Raw genomic sequence first — 23,445 nt, 5'->3', positions numbered from 1 at the left:
ATGCAAATAAATCATAGGAAATGAATATTAGTAAACCTTAATCAATCAGCAGCATGAAGTATTGCTCAGTTAATCTGTCAGTTTGATTGACACGTTGCATCACTTCCTGTTGGTGGGGAATTTAAAAGTGTATATAAATATATATATATATATATATATATATTTTATGTATTAGAGGTAGACCAATAAGTTTGCCTTTAAAAATCTGATTATTTTCCAGTCTGAGTGTTTGATCCATAAGAATGTGACAGTTTGTTAAACGAAGCAAAGCCGGGAGAGCTCCTCTTACTCAGAGGATGTCAAGTGAGTAGCCGGTCCATCAGTGTGACGCATTGTGTGTTCACTCCGCTGACCCAGACCTCCTCCAAATGGGGTCCTTGGCCCCGTTCAGACCTTGAATTAACCTCCCGCCCTGGGCAATAGTCACAAGTGACCAGCTTAAAGCAGAGGTGTGAACACATCCAGGTCCAGGATGCATGTGGAAGGTGGTCTGAGACACATTTGACCTCAGTCCTTTGGTAGTGTCAACACACAGTGAGTCCTGTGATTTAATACTTGTTGCGATCATGTTGACGTATGAGGAGCCGGGTGGAGTTAAGTTACTTATTTCCTCAATAATGACCAGAGTCTTTATTTAGTGTCTTTGTTACCAGAGATTTCTCCAACCCTGGTGAAATTATAGTGTGTAGAAGCTTCTAGGGTTCATTCATAACCCTTTTTTGTGCAGGCCTCACCAATCAGCCATAGCATTATGACCACCTTCCTAATATTGTGTAGGTCTCCCTTGTGGTGACTCATCAGAGAATGGACATGGGCCTTCTGAGGGTGTCCTGTGGTGTCTGGCAACAGAATGTTGTTAGTGGGGGGGGGTTTGAGGGGAGGGGCCTCTGTGGATCATCCCACAGATACTTGATCAGTTTGGGATCTAGTGAATTTGGAGGCCAGGTCAACACCTTGTGCTGTTCTTCATGTTCCTAAAGCGTTTGTGTGTGTGTCTGTGTCAGGCTGCATCCTGCTGGGGATGGCTGCTGCCATCAAGGAGTGTCATTGTTATGGGGTGGGGGTGCCTGGTCTGGTCTGGTCTAGGTGGGTGCTACATGTCTAAGTAACATCCACACCAATGAATGCCAGGTCCAGAAGTTTCCCAGCAGAACACTGAACTGTCACAAGATGGTCAATGTTATTCACTTCTCCTGTCAATGGTCATAATGTTGTGGCTGATCGGTGTAAATAATAGCTTAACATGAACGAGAAAGTTTTCAGGGCTGGTTCCAAAACATCCATCATCTCCCCAAATCATGTCATACACACAGCAAACAGCTGTTCAAGGTTCTGATCCAGCTTTATTCGTCCATTAGTTGGTGTCTGTTTGGACACAGAGTGTTGGTGCTGGTTGGGGACACATTTGCACAAATGCATTTTAATGCCTGGTGTCACCAGAGGGACTTTAAGCTGCCCACTTCTGACCAGATCACACACCAGGTTTAAACCCAGGTGGATGCGTCTCTTGAAGACAGTCTGATTCATACAGGAGCCTCAGTTTTGTATCTTAGTTTCCACTTTGCTGCAGCAAAACACTCCAACAGCATCTGCTCACACCGTATAGATAGACTCAGACCTCTGCAACCAGCAGCCCCGATTAACACGAGCCCTGCTGCAAAGAACAATGTGGCAGATGAATGTAAAGATGTCATTGAGAAGTTTGTCTTCATGTTTTATCTCCGCAATATTTTGTAGGAACAGCACGACCCCTGCCTCTGACAGCTGTAATGCTTAGATAAAGAAAATCACGTTTTACCAAAGAGAAAGTGATAAAGGCTCTGCAGACTGTAAGCCACAGCAATCAAGGTAGATTCAGTCCCAGGGCTTCTTTTATATACTTGCGCTTAACTATTTGCAGAATGAATCTCCCTTAATCTTCTACTTTCTTTTTGGCTTTGCCTTCTCTCCAGTTTGTGTTTGTGTTTTTAGAAGTGACTTTCCTCAGCTATTTCACTTTCTTCTTCGTCTCCACACAATGGGAAGATGAATGTTTCCTCCTCTTCGTCTTTTTCATTGTTGTTGTCCGGTGCTCCTGGGATCTATTGTTTCATGAGGGATGGAACCGATGTTTCTTTTCCCTTCCTCTTCTCTCTTTTCCCTCTCTCCTGCTGTCAGAACACAAACCTATAAACCGACCTTGAACCTGACATTTTCCCGTCTCTTCCGCTTTGGTTGCAAAGTAAACTTTAACGCCTTGATGATAATGCTAATGTCCCTTCAAAAGTTTGCCTCGAGGGGCGCCGGGGTTTCAAAGAATATAATGTGTTTGCTGCAGCGGCAACGGCCTTGACGCCTTTAGGAAGTCATGAAACGTGGCTGCAGGGATTTGCATCTATTTGTTCACAGGAGCATTAGTGCAGTCCAGCACTGATGCTGAGTTACGAGGCGTTGAAAGGTCATTGCATGCTATTCCTGCAAAAGGTGGAATCACAATATTCTGGGACTGTATTTGCATTTTAAGCTCAGTGGTCAAGAGCTTCTTTGGCTTTCATCCATATTTCATGCTCTTACTTAACAAATAGAACTGACTCTGTGCCAGGATTTGGTCACTACGACCCGAAGGTGGAATAAACGAATGAACGATTTTAAATTTTTGTTTTGCCTTGGGTTTCTTTGCTGTTCCTGCCTTAAAGCTACAGTGTGCACCTTTTGTCTCCACCTTCTGGCATTGTACGTGATAACCAAAACACGATAGATGCATATGTTGTATAAATGCAGCCTGCAGTCTATTGGCTGAGCATTCTCCAGTGAAAAAATTTGACACCAACGGTAGCCTTCACCGGGAGAAAGTTTAAGCTGCCACAAGCCGCGGTTTTTCATTTTACAGGCGTATAAATATAAAATAAAGACACCTGTTGTGGTGCGTGTCGAGGTGGTAGGACTCAAATCCAGACACAAGAGGAAACAAAAGAACTTCAATGAAAACTTTGGAACACAAAGCGCTGCAGGGTAGGTAGGGCATCCCACAAAGCAAAAGCGCAACAGAACAGACACAGGTGAAACTAATGAGAGAGTCGTAATTATTCAGGAAAACACAGACAGGAAACGAGTTTACTAAATAAAAACAGGAAACACAAGGGAAACCAAACGGGGTCACAGAAAATATACAAAACTCAACGCCATGGCAACACCTCTGATGGAGGTGTTCCTTTTCTGTTTTAAATTATTCACCAGACTGCTAGAGAGGGGTGTGTGTACCGTTGGAATATCAGTCTGTTTGTGTCATATCATGGGGAGTTGACTCTACAGTCTATTAGTTCCCTCTTCTTTGAGCCTTCTCCAGTAGCTACACCAACGGAAACAAGTGTTCGTCCATTAAGACCATATTCTATCCTCTGAAAAGAAAAGTTTAGTGACTGCTGGCTTCACTATGTATGATCCCCTCAATCAGTCTCTGACATTAAACGCGTCGCTACAGGTGTACCAACCATAGACTGTATATAAATATGGACAACACACCGCCACTTCCTTACATTGGCCAAACGCTATTTTACTGGGGATATAGGCGGCGCCATCTTGCAAGTCTGGGGGCAGAGTCTGATCAGTACAGTCAGAGAGTGGAGCCATGCGGAGCCGTGATATCGATGCCCCGCCCACACTTCCTCCAGCCTCGCTTGCGTTTTCGTTTAATTAATACTACGCTCTGCTCTACCTCCACCAGTTACAAGGAAATGTTGGATTACACACTGAACTTGTTTTTTAAATTTTTTGTTACATCTCTCGTGGTCCCACAGGACTGCTTTACAGAGCAGTTGCCAAGGCAACTGGTAGTTGCGATGGCAAACGACACTTATCCAACTTAACATCCAACTTATCCAAAAAAACTGACACTTGAACATGCATCAACATTATATTAACTACCTAAAATGAAGGAGACCATCCTTGAAAACAATGTATTTTATGTGTATTTTAGTGTTTTAGTTTGGCCCAAGTCCCGCCCACTAACATGGAGGGGGTGGAGCTTATGACCTATTCTTCAGCCAGCCACCAGGGGGAGCTCTACTTGCTTTGGCTTCACTTTTGAGGAGCAGTTCCGCCGTCCATATTTATACAGTCTATGGCACCAATGCAGGAATATGACCAAATACTTAAATCAGCATTGTGCAAACTCGTCTGGCAAAGGCTCGAATGTACGCGACTTTAATTTATATGTAAAAGTCCTGCGGTCCAGCTTTAAACTAATCTTGGCTGCCAGCTGTTTTAATTATCATAAAAAGAAAGCCACACTATGCAAATGATGTGAGCAATGTGCCAATGAACTGTTTGCAAATGTATGCCAGTGTGCATTTGTTAGTTTCCACAAGGACAACAGTGTAAATTCATAAATCAGGAAGTTTTTAATTGAGACTCGTTTGTTTTCTTTCCTTTCACAAAAGATATAAATGCAGCTTAATGGAAAATCACGACGGCTGCTCTTTGTGTTTCCGTGATTACAAGGACCTCTCGTGTGTTGTTTGGTTGCTTTTATGCAATTGATTTCTTCATCAGCAGCCCTTAAAACAGCAGAAATAAAAACACTTATGTTGATTTGTTTCTACCTAAACAGTGTGATTGTTATTGGCTGCTGCTGCTCTGCACTAACATCATTTTTTTTCATAAAACTGTCAGTCTCTCTCGCTTTCCATTTAAAGTCCAACTTAAAATCTAAAACTAAACATTTATGTGAAATCATAACTTTGAAAGTGCGCCATTACATATTATATGTGCACCACTTATTCTGTTTAATGATCTGAATATGCTTTTTTATTTATTTTCTGTTCATATTCTTCCCTTCCACCAGGAAAATCAAGACCAACTACTTCATTGTGTCTCTGGCGTTCGTCGACCTGCTCGTGTCGGTGCTGGTGATGCCGTTTGGTGCCATCGAGCTCGTCCACCAGCACTGGATCTACGGCGAGACCTTCTGCCTGGTCCGGACGTCGCTGGACGTTCTGTTGACCACCGCGTCCATACTGCACCTGTGCTGCATCGCCCTGGACAGGTGAGACCGCTTGTGTGTTCTTGGCGTCTGCTGCCACTGAAGCTGCACAGATTTACTTTTGCATTTTCATTACGCGACATTCTGTCTGCTTTTATAATCGGCTTTGTGTGTGCGGGCTTATCTGTGCCGCGTGTAACATGGTTGACGGTGTGTGATATCACCCCTTCTGGTGTGAACTCTCGCCTCGTCTGAAATCCTCTTAACTGGACTGCAAATATGCTGGAGCCCTGTTATGTCTAGTTTATAGACAGAAAGTGACATTTTTCTGATCGGAAACATTAATCAGTGAATCTATTGGGGTGTGTGCACAGAGCCAGAGTGCAATTTGATATTATCTGATTTAGGCAATGCCCTTCAGTTTGACACCTTGGATGTTAACTCCAGTGAGAGGACTTTGAGACTTATGGGACATATTGTGTTAGGGATGTAGTCGGAGTAAATTGTTTTTACTGCATCTGCCAGACTGATGAAATTCATTCCATCGTGCGGAGGAAAAAACGATTTGGCATTTACAGCGACGGATAAAGTTTAAACAGTGTGAGTGCTGCAATGAAAGTTATTTATTCTGTGTGTATATAGCACAACGCCTTATACAGTGGACACAAAGAACTCTTGGGTTTGATTGACAGGCCGGTGGACGTCCTTTTCTTTTAACAGGCTGTATAAACGGACACCTGTGATCTAGGTCTTTCTTTCCGGTTCTGAATTATTCACCAGACTGCAAGAGAGTGGGAAAAAAAAGGAAGTGAGGAGAAGTGTGTACCGTGGGAATATTAATCTTTGTGGGCAGCTGACGTCCTCGTTTAGGACAAATAGAAGGCCGCCATCTTTAGGTTTTAGAGTAGAGACATGGTTTAATATAAAACGTGACTGATAACACTGTCATCAGGTACCATGGTGATGGATAGCCTGGAAGCCAAATGATGACGGAACTTATTATGCTCCAAGAAAAAGATCTGCTGGGCCAATCAAATTGTTTGGGCGGTGATAGACGGAAGAGTACATGTCATCTGTGTGTCAGGGACGACGGCACAGCTCCTCGATATTGAAGCTAAAGCAAGTAGAGCTCCCCCTGGTGGCTGGCTGGAATATATGTCATAAGCTCCACCCCCTCCATGTTAGTGGGTGGGACTTGTGCCAAACTAAAACACTAAAATATGGCTCCAAATTCGCAAGATGGCGGCCCCTGTATCCCCAGGAAAAAAAATAGTATCAGTTTGGCCAATGCAAGGAAGTGGAGACGCATTGTGCATATTTATACAGTCAATGGTCACAGAGTTGAACTTGAGCTTACTAAGCATTAGACGGACCAAATCGGCAAACCTACCCGAGCTAAATCTATGGCTTAAGTCAAATATCCTGTGTCCAATTTTTCCATTTCCTTGAGAACGTACAGGGCCTGCCAGTCAGTAAACAAACTTTGCGTTGTTGGGAAATTTCTGGATTTATTTCTTTTTAATATGATACCGTTGGTATCTGCCGTGTGTGTGGAGGGGTGACAACCTGTAATATGAGAAGATCAGACCGAGTCTTATCACGCAGACACCGGGATTAACATCAGCTTGACGACGTGCAGCTTGGATCTGGACAAACGTCACCGTCTTAACTCCTCAAAATGATTCGTGTTTGTGTTAAAACCTACAAAACTAATTTGGGATGAGTGAAAAAAAGGTGCAGAACCTCTATGATTAAATGCTTCTGTAAGGCAGAATCATGGAGGTTGAATGCAGAATGAATGACTACAACCACTACGTATCTACTCCACATAAGGGACCTCATGTGTTTTTTTTTTTTAAATGCAGATACTCACAAAGAGAGTTTCTAAATTAGACCAATCAAAGCTACAACGCTCAGCAGCAGCAGCAGCAGCAAAGGAGGAAATTGTCTCTTCATTGAATTATTCAGCCAGAGGAGCTTTGTACTCCACTATAAGTACAGCTGCCTCCGCATCCTGCCGCAGCACAACCTCCATTATCAATTTGTGGCGACGCAATCACCCCTCATTACCCCCCCTCGCATCTCCTATAGACTGTATCTTCCTCCCCTACTTGCTTTAATTGCCTCTTTCTTTCGTTTCTTTGGCCGTTGTTGTTTCTTCTGAGGACAGTTGTGCAAATACCAATATCTTTCGCCTTTAATGATTCTCATAAAGATGTCTATGCTCACTTATAGATTTTTATTATATTTTTATATTTGGCAGGTTGTCTATTTTTGTTGTTTGCATATTCAATTAATCTTTCTCTTCCTTTGTATTTGGAAATGATGCATTTCGTACATTTTGTATTCTAACAATTTTACCCATTTACATTTCGTAATCCATAACAGAACTTAATGGAGGAACCCTGATCTGTATATTTCTGATGCAAGCATTTGTTTGATCAGATGAAAATAAATGATGCAGTTTTTCCATAGCTGTTAATTAACATATGCTCATTTTTAATTAAAATGCTCGATAAGCAAAGTCATAACGAACCAGAAATGCCCTTAAGCTTTAATAACATGTCATTATTTTATGAGCAGCTGCCTCCGTATGACTGAGTGAGTGTTTTTCTTTCATGCTTTCAGCAGCATGCTTCCATCTCGGGTTATCAGTCCGTTTGAAAATCCCATCGTGTCTGAGGTTGTGACGGGCCGACTGACAGATGAAAGAAACCTCAAAGTGGCTCCTTACGTAAAGCTGTGAGGATGAGACCGTGAATAATAGCCCATACCTGTCAACACCCAGGCTTCAACGTGCGCTCTGCCTGCCTCCGCGGAGAGCAGCTGCAAATACGCCTCCTTGAGTGGAGTTGTGGGGTTGCCAGGTTGCGGTGGCAGGTGGGATGTAATTGTGTTCGGACTGTGGTTTGTGTTTGCGTATTGCGCCTCGTGGACAACGTGGGTAACTAATGGATCCGTTTAAGATGATTACTCCAAACAAACGTTGAGGGCAGTGCAGATTATCACAGATTCCCAAGAGATGAGACAAAATGAGACGGCCTTGAAATACAGAAGAAACCTGTAGGAAAAGATCAGGCATAACATTATGACCACCTTCCTAATATTGTGTAGGTCTCCCTTGTGGTGACTCATCAGAGAATGGACATGGGCCTTCTGAGGGTGTCCTGTGGTGTCTGGCAACAGAATGTTGTCAGTGGGGGGGGGGGGGGGGGGGGGGGCATTGAGGGGAGGGGCCTCTGTGGATCATCCCACAGATACTTGATCAGTTTGGGATCTAGTGAATTTGGAGGCCAGGTCAACACCTTGTGCTGTTCTTCATGTTTTTTTTAGTTGTTCCTGAAGTGTTTTTGTGGTGGGGGTGCCTGGTCTGGTCTAGGTGGGTGCTACATGTCTAAGTAACATCCACACCAATGAATGCCAGGTCCAGAAGTTTCCCAGCAGAACACTGAATTGTCACAAGATGGTCAATGCTATCAACTTCTCCTGTCGGTGGTCATAATGTCGTGGCTGATCGGTGTATGTTCCGCATCCACATGCTGCAGAAGACTTCTGCACTGGCTTTAAAGTTTAAAACAAGTCTCGGCAAATTTAATACCGGCTCTGTTGGTAAACTCCTTTCATTACCACAGAAACTTTCCTCTGCTTCCATCTGCCAGAGAGAGATAAATTCTATCGCTGGAACACACAAACAAAGAATTATGGATTACAGAGTGAGGCGCAGCTCGTTTTCATGCAAAAACAATTTCTGACAAGTACCACACCGGTGATTCCCCCCATTTTGTTGCAAACAGGCTGCTATTAGAACTAACCACATGCAATTCATGCTGCTGCTGTGTTACAGAATTATTGCTATTACTTCAAGGTGTACTATTTTGTTCTTAAGGAGTTTCTATTCACATCAGCATAGATTTATGAAACAAGCTTTTATGTAATCAATTACACCAAGCAGAACTATTTGTGTAAGAACTAAATGAATAAAGTAACTCCATGCAGGCTTTTCAAGTCAATTATATTAAAATACACATTATATGTGTATACTAACTCCACTAAAGTTGATACTAATTACATATATAGAGCCCAATATTTAAAAATATTGTTTTTGGGAATTCACTTGCAAGAGCACTGACCGTTGGGACTTCCTTCAGCAGCAGAGTATCTTGGATAGTGTTAAACCCTGAGTGGAGTCTTTCTCTCAGCTTCATCAATCAGAAGGGGGCTACACATTTATTTAACCTCAGCAGCAAATCCCAGGGAAAGGTGACTAAGATGGATGCATCGTCTCTATCTACCCCCCGGCTTATCTGGAATGTTCGTCCATCCGTGGATTATCTGTTACTTATCTTCAGAGGGTCACAGGGGGGCTGGAGCCCGTTACAGCTGTCACTGGGGCGCGAGGGTACACCCGGGACAGGTCGCCAGTTTATCAACGGGTTAACGCAGAGACACGCACAATCGTTTCACACTCACATCTATGCCTCACAAGCATCTTTGGAATTTGATAAGAAGCCAGAGCTCCGCAAGTGGACAACTCAACCCATGTCCCCATTGGGAATTTCTTGGTTTATGCGATTTCAGCAAGTTTAATGAGGCTTCTAATTAATCTTCATTGTGCATAGAAACAAACAGAATGGACTCATAGAGTATTTTAAGAAGACGTTTCACCACTCATCCGAGTAGCTTCTTCAGTTCTAGGTGACTGGTGGGAAGTTTGAGATTCAAATAGGAAAATCTGCGGGTGACCCACCAGAAACTTGCTTGACTTGTTTCTGTAAACAATCAGAAACTGGTGCAGCTAATTTCCATTAATGGCTAGGTACCTACCTGTCATTGAGAGGGGACTGTTGGTCCCTGTCCTCTTGCCCTATGAATGGTGCTCTAACAACTCATTTTCACTCAGAGTCTTCAGTGTCAAGGTGTGAATGAGTTGAAACTTCTTGGGGACAGAAGTTAGGACTGTATTGTAAATTGATGGCAGATTAAATCTCAGTCCACCTCTTCTGTTTAGAGACGGTTTTTCCAATCTGACATTGATGGCTTCCTTTACTACTCTTTCAAACCATCGGTCTTCTCTGGCTAAAATTTGGACATTGTTATTTGAAGGACAAAGGACACTCATTTAAAGATAACTAAACTAACTAAAGTTAACAGAGGTTAATGCTTGACGTATAGTTGTTTATTGAATGAGGAATCTTTAATCTAAAAGATGACTATGAGCGAGGCAAAGAGTTGTTGCTCGTCTCTTTCATCAGCCCCCCGTGTGAATGTGGGTTTCAATATATAGTAGATTTAAAGCAGCCCAGAGTCTAGTGGACATTTAAAGGTGAAATAGAATGGAAGAGTTTTTGCCATGGCAAAATATGTTTGTGACTGGTCTCCTCACTTCTGTGGTGAAGACAGAGCTGCTGTTCAAAGATCCAGCCTCCAGACAGCTTTTGGCATTTTTGCATTTTGTCAGGTTCAGCACGACAGGCAAAAGAAACATCCCTCCACCAGAGACCAGACCCCTGCTGTAGCTGAAGGAGAAGATACTGCAAATACAAACTGAAAGCAGTACATGGTGAAAGACAGGCGAAGCACCAAGTCAGATATGTTCTATATTCGCTCACAGATGAGTTACAGTCTGCTTCCAGTCTGGTCAGAGGGTTTTATTTGTCTGAAAACTCTTTGTCTTGCTTCACCAGCTTTTATGGTCATAAATAAGTTTAGAATCTACTTAATGCTATTTGGCAAACGACTTCAAGTTTATTGTTTGACTCTGGTCAGTACACAGACAGACTAGATCTCATAAATGGTCTCTGCATATTGTTTGTCAAGAGAGGAATTGAGATGTTTGGAATAAAATGAGGATTTTGACCATCTTCTGAAACTCCCAGCCTTTAAATCTTTGTGATACTGGAACCAATAACCCGTCAAGCACTCTTGCTTCTAGCAGTGATTAGCTAGAGATGGGGGAACAGATTAGAAGTTCACTTTCAAGCTCTCGATTTCATTTTTCATGCAACTGCAGCCACTTTTTGTGTGAGTGCAGCACCAAAGGACTTTTAGAAGAAACGTACTCTCATCCCCATATTTCTGAAGTACAAAGTAGAAATGCTGAACCCTTTAGGGCCTTTAATTCTGCCGGGGATTCCAACAGATGTACCCATAAGCGGCTCTGCGCTTTGTGTTCTTAAGCCCTGCCCACATATAAAGCGATTCACTCATCGTCCATCTCTTCGTAGTTGACATTTGAGTTGCTAGCAGACATTCCAGGTTCTGGTTGCCTTGGTAACACTCTTGTATATTTCCCACGCAAAATGTTTCTGAGTGAAACGAGCAGAAAATAAAAATATTGCCAGCTCTGTTTGCCGTCACTATCATCTGGGTTTCACCAACGCTCCAAGCCTTGCTAGCAGCACGGTGATTTAGGTGGTTGGAACCAAAGTCATGGACATTTGGGGAACTCTGTGTTTGAATTATGTGTCAATCAACTGTAGCAGTTCGCTCCAGCTGAACGTTGCCTCAAAGTTGAGATTAGTTGACCTTGGTACCTGTCCACCTTGTGTGGTGAAAGGTAGCTACGACTCACTGAATTCCAACATACCATGCTGTCTAGTCGCCACATCGCTGCTGGCTTTTACCTTCCTGTACGTCACTTCAGTCTATTTCTGGACGTACCTCGCATTAAAAATTCTCCACTTGAAAACACTTCAACCCAAATGACAGTAAAAACAGTAACAATATGCTCCGTTTCTAAAACCCCTCTGGGAGATTTGTAGCTGCAGGACGCGACACATCGCGGCGTCGAGACTCGACACTGATACGAGTCACTTATCTTACAGCGCAAGCGACGAGCGAATCTCAGAGCCTCTGGTGACAGCTGAGCAATATACAATAGATTATATGAGAAAAGACCACGACGGGGAAATAACAGAGCATGAAAGAAGACAATGACACAGTCCTCTAGTAAATATAAACCTCTGAATGAGAAGCGTCTGCTGACCACATCAGGGGAAGAGAAAGGGCGTAAACACAGGAGGAAACAATGAGGGACGTTTGAGTGCATAACATAAAAGAATTCAGAAGAAATAGAAAGGGGACTGTCTAAATACTGTCATCTCATATTTAGTTGTTTTATTTATATATTTTGCCGCATTCGATATGGAGAAGATGTTTCCTGACCCAGCGGTGAACGCTCTGCTGCACTGATGATGGAGACATGTATTAGGTTGCTTGAATCGGGACACAAAAGGTTTGTCATGTTAGTGGTGGTGGCAGCCGTGTTGTACCAGCTCAGTCAGCTGCTCTCAGAATATGAGATACTAGGTAATTTCTGTTTATTGTTCAAAGAACCCTCACAATTCTTTAGCCTTAAATATGACCATGAGCCATGCAACGAATCTTTGCTTATATCTGTGGAAGAAAATCATCAGATCCCTGTATAAAATACAGGAACATGTTTTCATACATTGTAGATTTAAATCAGTTTGGAGTCTAGTGAACATTTAAAAGGTAAAGATTTCGATTTTTGCCATGGTAGAAAAAGATTGTAACTTGTCTACGGACTTTTGTGGTGAAGACAGAGCTGCAGTTCAAAGGTGCAGCCTCCAGACAGCTTTTGGCGTTTTGCATTTTGTCAAGTTCAGCACGACAGGAAAAAGAAACATCCCTCCACCGGAGACCAGACCCCTGCTCTAGTTGAAGGAGAAAGTAGTGACAGGCGAAGCACCAAGTCAGATATGTTCCATATTCACACACAGATGTGTTTGCAGCAGGTTGAGTAAAAGTTTTCAGACAAATAAAACCCTTTGACCAGACTGGAAGCAGACTCTTTCTCTTGCTTCCCCAGCTTTTATGGTCATAAATAAGTTTAGAATCTACTGCATGTAATTTAAGAACTTCAAGTTTATGGTTTGACTCAGGTCAGTGCACAGACAGTGTAGATCTCTTTAACGGTCTCTGGATATTGTTCACCAAGAGAGGGATTGAGATGTTTGTAATAAATGGGTATTTCAAACATCTTCTCAAACTCCCAGCCTTTAAATCTTTTATTATGAATTTCAGAGGTTGTTTTTTTTATCTCTGCCAGTAATTACACATATTCTTTAATTATTAATTAGCATTAGTTTTTATACCAGTTAATTAGAAAAGAAATGCTTTCTCATAGTTTTCTATGCGTACGGCTCTTCTTCAATTACCAAGAAGACCATCAGACATTTTAAATCTATCTCAACACTTGAGCTTTCTTTGAAATCCCATAAGATGTCTCACTGAAGGCAGGGATAGCACAGGTGTCACTGATAACATTAGCAGTGACCCTATTGTATTCTAATGTCCCAGCAAGCCAGAGTGACAGAGAGCCAGCATGTTCAACAAGAGGATCCTGAAACCGAAACTTATTTGGCCACTTTTATCTCACAGAAATACAATTTATAAGAAATCAGAGATTCTGAAAGCACTGAGTTATAAACTAAACTGAAAGCAGTCCTAAGATGACTGTTGTGTATTCCTACTTTAAGAATGTGGCCAACAGACGACACAAAGAAGGCAAAAAAAAAAGAAAGAGAAATACTGGGGATGAGGAAATGGAGAATAAAAGACAAAGAAAAAGAGGGAGAACACAGGAAACAAGTGAGCAGCTGCAGGATAAAGCTTCTCATTCAGCTTCTGTGAGCTGAAGACGCTGAAAGGAGCTGAAAAGAATGAATTAAGACTAAAAATAACAGAAGCGCCACGAGGAGGATGCTCCGGCACAAAGGCATTCGGTGAAGTTCAGACACTCAGACCCCGAGACACAAGACAACCGAGCTAGATAGAGAAATAGATATAGAAAGATCAGAAATATAAGAGCACTGTCTCATATTTGCAACCACTTTCACAGAGAGTCATGATTGTATGGCATCGGCTTAGCCTGGAATAGCCAGACTCCGATCATGGGAACACAGCATTTGGATGTCATTGTGCTGGTGTTCACCCTGCAGGCAACTGGATAGTCCAATCAGAGACATGTTCTTGTAAACAAATTAAACTCCTTGGCGCTTAGACAACACATATACCTACATCACTGTCACACTTCTGTCCATCACCACAAAAAGCCCCTTAACAAACCATTTGATTGACCTGGCAGTTCTTTGCAGGAGCATAATCAGTTCCCAACGGAGAGACTCCAGACCAACCGTCCACCACAAAAAAGCCAGAAGCCGGTCTGTGTGAGTTCTCTCCAGGTACTCCAGCTTCCTCCCACCGTCCAAAGACATGCTGGTTAGGTTCATTGGTGATTCTAAATTGGCCGTAGGTGTGAATGGTTGTCTGTCTCTCTGTGTTAGCCCTGTGATAGACTGGAGACCTGTCCCGGGTGGACCTCGCCTCTCGCCCAATGACAGCTGGGATAGACTGACTTATTATTCCCTTTTGTGATTATTTTGTTTGTTTTCAGTCACTCTTTGGTGAAGTTTGGGCAACTGAACCACTTCTCGGGACATTAAACTTGTTATAATTCAAACCTGTCTGACCTGCAAAGCTTCTCTGCCATTTTCTCGTTTACTAAATTGATAATACAAGACACTTACTCGCATGGCAGTCGGTGGGCGCTGCGTTGACATGGGCCGATTCAGTTGCTGTGAAAATTTGACAATACTTTCATTCTCACGGTGAGGACAGGCCTCTTTGTTTTTAGAAATGTGCAATATGAAGGTGGCTTTGATTCAAGATTAGAGATTCAACATTCTTTATTGTCAAATACTGCAACAATGCAGCATCATTACCAGTGATGAAATTCCCACTTGTCTTTGCAGAAGCGAAAATACAATAAATAAAAAACAAAAAGGATATGTGGCGGAATAAGATAAAAATATAGAAACAGAATAAAGTGTGGAAAAGTTCTGCTGCTATTGACTTTTGGAAAATTCAAATGTTGGGAAAGTAAATACACCAGAGGTTCCAGTATTCTAGTTAATTTAAGTAAGGTAATTACATGTCAGTCTCTTTTGGTGATGAAACAATGATGAATTAGCAGAACCAGAATACAATATGTGCTAATGGGAACACCCTGTTGTTCTATCATAGACCATTGTCTTCTCATTATCAGAACAAGCTCACCAACAGTCCATTCAGTGGCTCCTCTGGAGCTCGCAATGGTATCCATAAACTGTATAAATATTTATAAAGTCATGCAGTTACACAATATATAATATTTATACAGTCTATGATCGTATCACTTGACCTTTATCACCAGACAGAGGTGGTAGATGCTTGAATTCCCTGTTTTTTCCTTAATACTTGAAATTTACTGCTGTGTGCATCGGAGGTGGCTCAGCAGATTTCTGCCAAGGGGCAACATAACAGGCTCAGACAATCATGGCAAAGACTGTGTTGCTCTATATCTGAAATCCATGGACTGGTACTGTGCATTTATAATGAATACGGTGCGTTTATATTCAGGATGCAAAAGTCTGCTGCAAGATGAGTACTGCTGTAAGTGCTTTAAATCGAGGAACAAAAGGACAGAGGAAGCGAAGGTGAGCGTGAATAGGTCATAAAATGAACCCTCAGCTGTTATTAGAGAGACTCGCTGCAGATGGTGCATAGCAGAGAGGCACAGAGAAAGAAAATAAATAGAGGGAGGACGGGCAGAGAGGCTGTTCAGTTTAAAGACAGTGATTAGATTTAATCTCCGACTTAGCTTTGTTATAAGGACAAATGTGCTACGGAAAATCTTTAGATGAACTTTTACATTTAAAGAAAAGGTTGTAGACGTCGCCATGCTGTGCCTAACTGCTATTTTAATTCAGTATCTATTATGTAAAAATGTGTATCTTGCCTGACACCAAGCTAGCAAACAAAGTGTTTTTTTTTTAAATGTTTTGTAGTAATTTGTCCACGTACAAGCACAATTTTAAGTAAATATATTTAAATGGCCGTTTGGGAAAAATCCTTCTAGGGCCAAGACATTCAGGTTTTGTTTTGCTAACTAACTTTACCAGGACTTTGCTCATGAATGCTGCAGGTGGAGCATCAGACTGTGCAGCAGATCAATGCTACATAATCCAGCGTGCTGCCATTGTTAAGTAGCTTACTCGTAGCACTAATAGCTTTTTATTCAGGTGTGTAATTGGCCAACATTGCTTCGAACACAGTCCACATGAAAAGCAGCGGTTCATCAAGTGTGTCTGCAATGCATCTGAAAAGGTATCTGTTAATGCTAGTAGAGGAACGGTCCAAATCCTCTGGACAGCAGTCAGTTAACAACTTCACCAAACTAGACTAAACATTTCTGCAGTGCACAGTGTTTATAAGCTCATGTAGTTCTGTTGTGTTCTAGTATTTGACGTTGTTGCTGTGGTTGTAGATCGTGTTTTTTGTCCTTGATGTCAGTGAACGCACCATGCGAGAGACGGAAGTTATGGTAGAGCTGAGAGTTTGCAGAGCGAGAGCCATATATATCAGATGGTGATGGTGTTTAAGGTGTTGGCTTGTTGCAAAGCATTACGTTCTTCTGTGTTTTCATTAGTGACGTCATGGACTAGTCGACGTCGACTTGACTTCGTATCAGTATAAATTGGAAGTCGTTCAACGCCTAATGTACACATTACAGACTAAGATAGTTTTATTAGTGTCGCCCAGGGTGGTTTATGTTATAACTGTCTTAAATTAGACCTGGTATCAGATCAGCCCAATCCCGTTGTTATAAATCTCTATGTTGACCATTCCATGCTCTCTTTGTTAAACAGTCATCCAATGGACAGCATTTATTTATTTAATTTTTGATCTTTTCCTCATCTCACCACACATCCCTCTTTCTCATATTGTATTCCGGTTCACTTTTACTTTACACAGATCCATTTTCACTTCATTTCATGATTCTACAAAGTACCTCGTTGAGGTTAGCAGTGTTTTTACCTCACATCTGCATAGTGGCAGGAAGTGGTGCATGCCCCCCCATCTTTATATACACTCTGTGGCCTGTGGGCATCTGACCTAACATTTGGAAGTCATAAGAATGCAATTCCTGAAAACAAATGGCACTGACTGACAGATTATTTTATATATATTTATAAAAGCTGCTGGAATAAAAAAACTGGGCCACGCAAGTAATTGGGTATAAAGTTTTATATTTGTCTCTTTTCTTGTAAAAGCAGCAGTCTACTAAATGTGAATACTAAAGTGAATGCATTAAAACTAGTGCACGTTTTAACATTTTATTATGTGAAATGTTCTTTATTCTGAGTCATATAACCCCACGTTATGACCCCACAGAGCACTGCACTGCAGCAATGGCAGAAACACAAACAATTTTATTGCATTTGGTCATTTTCTTTTCTTTTTGTAAAATGCATTTGGTGTCAACCACATCAATGTCTTTCAGACTGAACCTAAATGCAAAAAGACAAGCGTACAGTCACTAAATATTCGTGCATATTAGCGCACATTTGTAATAAGCGATTGTTGCAAAGCTCCCTTCATATTTCTGCATTTCCAGCAGCGCAGTAGACGACATCGGTAGAGGTTTCATACCTGCAAGCTTCCGGTTGCACAGATCAAACGTTCTGCAGCGGCACATGAGCGTGGAATGTAACGACATACTCTGGGTTTGCCCGTTCTCAGACAAACCAGCTCTCATATAAATAATGCCTGAATAAAAATGTCAGAAATAAACAGAGGCGATGTTTTGCAGATGAAAGGGAAACAGGGGCCATTTAAAGTGCTTTCGGTCGGGGTCTGCTGCCGCTCAGCTGTGCTACGTCTGCTTCTAATGTGACCCAGGTGAACGTGCGGATGAGCGTGTGTTCGTGTTTTGGGAAGTTATGCCTACTACTGGTTCTTTGAATGTATTTAAGCTTTGGGAGTGGTGTATGTGAGTGTGTAGTGGACACAATGCATGGACCCACACCTGTACTGGAGACACTGGGGGCGTCTCAGACCTCCACATCCACACTTTTAAAGACTCAATCTGCGACCTTTCAACGAGACTATTTTGGGAAGTCAAATAGAAAAGGGCCCCTTGACCTTTTTTTTTTTTTTTTTTTTTAATGCCACCGCACATACAGACCACACACAGCATACACACCCACTCCAAATTACTGATGGCTGCGAAATGCCACGCACCGCGAGTAGGTAATGAGGTAGGATCATAGCAGAGGGTGCAGGGTAATATCCACAGTGACTGACGATGGTATAAACTGGATTAGCCGTAATGCGGCCGCGGCAGAGCACAATGTTCGGTAAACCCTTCTGAGGATAAGCAAAGGTTATATAAATGTGCAAATTCAGCCCCCGTGGAGAGGTACAAGGGACGGACGCTTGGTGCAATTAAACGCGGAGACTTTCGAGCAAGGCCTTATCGTGACTAATCACGGATTTCATTTGGTATTTTAAAATATACAACACTCGTATTGTTTGCACCTTTGGACACTGACATTCCGTATTAATGTCGGAAAAAGCTATTACTTCTTACGAGTCAGCAAGACGATTTATTTAAAGTTGTCCAATTCAGTGTCCAAGTCCAAAATTCACTCCTCTTGTAGCTCAACGACAAAAAAAAAAAAATCTGTCAGCAGCTGTTTGTTGCTGCTGGAAATGGGACTGAAAAGATTTATGAGCCTGAACCAGGCTTTTAATCTGCCTTCAAAGCATAACAGTGAACTAAAAGGGACTTCGGCTGAGTATACATGCAGCAATCAGGCATAACATTATGACCACCTTCCTAATATTGTGCAGGTCTCCCCTTGTGGTGACTCATCAGAGAATGGACATGGGCCTTCTGAGGGAGTCTTGTAGTGTCAGGCAACATAATTGTTGTTAGTGGGGGGGCTTTGGGTCCTGTGGGTTGAGGGGAGGGGCCTCTGTGGATCAGGCTTTTTCCAGTGAATTGTCACTTGGCCCTGGCTGCTCTATTACTGCTTGAGACAGGGAAACCGAGTTAGTCATATGCAGCATCCCATCACTTATCCTCCATTGACAGTTATTAGACCCACAAGATACTGCTGGAGACTGTTTCCCTTGGTGCATCTGGCACAAACTCCTCCTGTGCTGGTCAACAACAAGCACACAGGTTTGTGTTTTTGTGGTTGTCGTCTTCAAATGAAAGAAAACAAAGTGACACAAAGCAGACTACAGGTATGGTAGTCATTCAGTCCTGTTGTTTACTGTGTCTGGCAACACAATGTTGCTAGTGGGGGGGCCTTTGAGGGGAGGGACCTCTTTGGATCATCCCACAGATACTTGATCAGTTTGGGATCTAGTGAATTTGGAGGCCAGGTCAACACCTTGTGCTGTTTTTAGTTGTTCCTAAAGCGTTTTTGTGGTTGCATCCTGCTGGGGATGGCTGCTGCCATCAAGGAGTGCCATTGCTATGGGGTGGGGGTGCCTGGTCTGGTCTAGGTGGGTGCTACATGTCTAAGTAACATCCACACCAATGAATGCCAGGTCCAAAAGTTTCCCAGCAGAACACTGAATTGTCACAAGATGGTTTAAATGTAATTTACTTCTCCTGTCAGTGGTCATAATGTTGTGGCTGGTCGGTGTATGCTCTGATTGAATCCAGCAGCTCTCAACATACCAGTCTGAACGTCACCAGGGTCAGTAGATTCTAGATTTGTCTTGGATCTTTTAAGCGTCGCACAGAGAGAATACAGGTTGGTAGATAATGAGAGTATGTCTTTGTTCATCAGTCAGCTGACTTCATCTGTTTCCTATCACACTGGAACAGACCTGAGTTCTGGTCAGCGTCCACACACACAGAATCATTAAATCATTGACATGTGAGGCTTTGTTACAGTCAGCATCGCCACATCTGTCATTTGAGCTTTTCTATAATAGGGATTATAAATACACATACGTTCTGTTTAGTCATCTCCTTTCACCTTCTCCTATGGACTTCCATCCTTCTCCATTTCTTTCTGCTCCTTTTGTCTTTCGTGTCTATTTCCTTTAACCGTCTCTCTCTTGCTCTCTTCCCGTTTTCTCCATTCACAACTCTATGACTTTCCGTCCCTTTCCCGCTCTCCCTGACTCCATTCAACGTATTTCCATATCACCCGCGCAATTCCATTCATGCCCTTTAGAGCCGGCGTCGTCTCAGCGGTATCACTGCCCGGCAGTTCCTGCTGTAGCGTCTGATATAATGCTTTCACACAGAGAACACAGAGGCTGCAGACGAAACTAATCACAGCGAGGATGTGTGTGTGAGTGTGTGCCGCAGTGAGGGAGTCACGTTAAATGAGATAATGACACGCGGAGAGACGTTTTTATTGAGGACTATCTGGTTCCATTTGTTTTGGGAAATGCGGCCGTGCAGGGTCAACGGACATTAGGGAAATTGTCATTTGTTTGAACAGGAAGACATTGAAGTGTGTTATAGCATAAGAGAGGCATATAAAAATAGAAAGCCTGCCGTAAGAGGACTCCATTTTTAGAGTATGAGTCTAGTAAAACGCCATCAGGATTTCATTATGGGGCGTGTTTCAACTGATGTAAAGAAATAAATACCAGTTCACGTCATTAGATTGTCTTATATCCAGTCAGAGCCCTTTTGTTGTAAACAAATTCAACTCCACGGCGCTCAGATAACGTGTATGACTACATTGCTGTTACTCTTCTGTCCATCACCACATTAAGCCCCGCCCAAACGATTTGATTGGCCCAAAAGATCTTTGCAGGAGCAGAATCAGTTCCCAATGGAGAGACTCCAGACCGACCACTGACGCACCCTCGCTTCCAGGGTCGTACCAAATAAGTGTATGCTCGACTCACAACATATGAGTTATGTTGTGGCTGTTTCTGCCCCTTGGCAGAAACAGCCACAACATTAAAACCACTGACAGGACAAGTAAATAACATCGACCATCTTGTGACAGTTCAGTGTTCTGCTGGGAAACTTTTGGACCTGGCATTCATTGGTGTGGATGTTAGACATGTAGCACCCACCTAGACCAGACCAGACACCCCCACCCCATAGCAATGACACTCCTTGATGGCAGCAGCCATCCCCAGCAGGATGCAGCCACAAAAACGCTTTAGGAACATGAAGAACAGCACAAGGTGTTGACCTGGCCTCCAAATTCAATTGATATTAGGAAGGTGGTCATAATGTTATGCCTGATCGGTGTGTTACTAAAGAAGGAAAAAGAACAGGGAGAAAAATAGCAACAATGAACAACAGGACTTATGGAAGTGGGTCAGAATGACTACCATACCTGCAGTCTGCTTTGTGTCACTTTGTTTTCTTTCATTTGAAGACGACAACCACAAAAACACAAACCTGTGTGCTTGTTGTTGACCAGCACAGGAGGAGTTTGTGCCAGATGCACCAAGGGAAACAGTCTCCAGCAGTATCTTGTAGGTCTAATAACTGTCAGGGGAGGATAAGTGATGGGATGCTGCATATGACTAACTCGGTTTCCCTGTCTCAAGCAGTAATAGAGCAGCCAGGGCCAAGTGACAATTCACTGACTAAGCGTCCGAAGAAGAGGAAACGAGGCCACAGATGGACTGTGATGGTGTCAGGACAGTTATTAAGCTCTTTTGGTTTTTTTTCAGTGAAAGTTTAGGGATTGAGAAAGAAGCGAAACGCTGAAAACAAATAAGTAGAATAAAGATAATTAAGACAGAAAGGAAGGGATGATTGCACACGCACAGAGGTAACAGAAAAGATAAAACCACGATAAATACTAAGATGATGGGAAAGGCAGAGGGCTGAAAGAGACATGAGTGAGGGAGGCGTTTGATGATTTGTTGAAATTCAGCGCTGAATTATTGGTGGTTAGCGTATTTCTGCGAATGCGCTGGCAGCGGCCTCGCTCTCGTGTTGCCAGAGGAGCTCATTTAAAATGGAGAAGGCAGACAAAAGCAGAGCGGCGGCAGGAAAACGCCAGCACATAATTTAACATTGTCACTGTGTTCCCCTCATTCCTCGTCTCTGGCTGGGCGCCGTTTTGATAATTTAGTATTAAATACACAAATAAAAAGAGAGTTTATTTTCTGCAAGTGAGTACATTATTAAAGGGAAAGAGGCTAGAATGACTTGGACTCCAAAGTTTTTAATGGATTATCAAAAGTTTCTGGCTTTTACCTCAAACTTTTCCTTTATCCATTAGTAATATTTTATATTAAATTTAAAACCGCTCATTGTTATTTTCTGTCTTAGACTCTGGCTCTGTTCTCTTTGCTTCCCTTAATGCAATATAAACATTTTAATGATGCAGCTGCTGGACGCCTCTCGTGCACGGGCGACCTGCTTAACGCATCAATGGCGTCTAATCATATTCATTCCGTCATCTGTCGTCTCTCTGCAGGTACTACGCTATCTGCTGCCAGCCTCTGGTGTACCGGAACAAAATGACACCCATGCGAGTGGCTCTAATGATCGGTGGCTGCTGGGTCATTCCCACTTTCATCTCTTTCCTTCCCATCATGCAGGGCTGGAACAGCATCGGCATTGACCACCTGGTGAGTGCTGCAGATTCTGTGTGGGCAGGTATATATACACACATATATATATATATATCGAGAAGCCCGGGTTGGTTTTTCTTGGAAATAGAGACTAAAATATTTCACATCTCAACAGGGGGTGCAAGTTTATGACGATGTGAAACTGTTTCCTGGAGGAGATAAAACAGAAAAAGAGCACAAGAGAAAGTCTCAGAGAAAAGTTTAACAAAACATTTTTTTTTTTTTGCATAAATAGGAAGAAACTGTCAGTGTCCACATCCACAGAGAAACAAATTAAGTGTCCCGAGAATCATTGTTTATTGTTTGCTACGGCAACAGCATCAACACACCAGAGGCTGAAGGACGAGGCCACGGACACGGAGTCAAGCTGCTTGACTCTGGAAATGCAAAGTAGCTCAGACGGAGTCCTGTTTGTTCAGCGTGTTCAGCTTAGTGTCAAATACGATGAAAGCTAGAAAGGATGAGGATGGAAACTTTTACAGCAACAAAATAAAAAGTCGTAATGACGGTCAGGAAGGATCTGAAGGGAAATCAAGCTTTTAGAAGAATGAAAAATACTCTCCAAATACAGTGTTTATTTCTCTCTCTCTTCCAGTTTGACTGAATTTTCTCAAAAGATTTCCCTCAAACCTTTAAAAATCCTTCAGATGAAAAGAAAGACACTGTTTAGATTACATATAGGTGGTACGTTTAGATGATGGCAGGATTTAAAAGTTATTTTGCAGATGGTTCAAAACTATTCCACTGTTGGCCTCCGTTTATTGGCTGCAAGTGGAGACTGATAATGCTAAATGCTAAATAGCTGTTTAAGCCCGAAGCTATGTTTAAAATGTCCTACCTGAAAAAGTAATGAACTAAAATCAATCAAATCAAATTAACTCAGTACCAGCCGCAAGACTGTGAGACACAGGCTCCTCATCTGAATCGCTACAACTGAGATCTGAAAAATGTAGGTGAACAGCTCATAACCTATGTCACTAATGCCATTATTTGTTCAACGGATCAAAGGGGATTACAAGTTGGAAACTACTGAATTGGAATAAAATCTAATTTAA

At 42.4% G+C, this 23,445-nt stretch overlaps 1 protein-coding gene across 1 annotated transcript in view; it reads left to right on the top strand.

The window, feature by feature from the left end:
• htr4 (5-hydroxytryptamine receptor 4) overlaps positions 1-23,445 on the top strand; it is a gene marked incomplete at its 3' end in the record, with an annotated part of 126,740 nt that overhangs the window by 45,989 nt on the left and 57,306 nt on the right. The window contains exons 3-4 of the mRNA XM_084549967.1: positions 4,823-5,023; positions 22,234-22,387. Of these exons, the coding sequence (XP_084406093.1) occupies positions 4,823-5,023; positions 22,234-22,387 (355 nt within the window). The remainder of the gene's footprint in view (positions 1-4,822; positions 5,024-22,233; positions 22,388-23,445) is intronic.

The sequence above is a fragment of the Chelon labrosus genome, assembly GCF_963514085.1.
Source record: "Chelon labrosus genome assembly, chromosome: 8".
NCBI lineage: Eukaryota > Metazoa > Chordata > Actinopteri > Mugiliformes > Mugilidae > Chelon > Chelon labrosus.
Note: the sequence above shows the minus strand (reverse complement) of the source record. Positions and strands in the feature narration are given on the sequence as shown.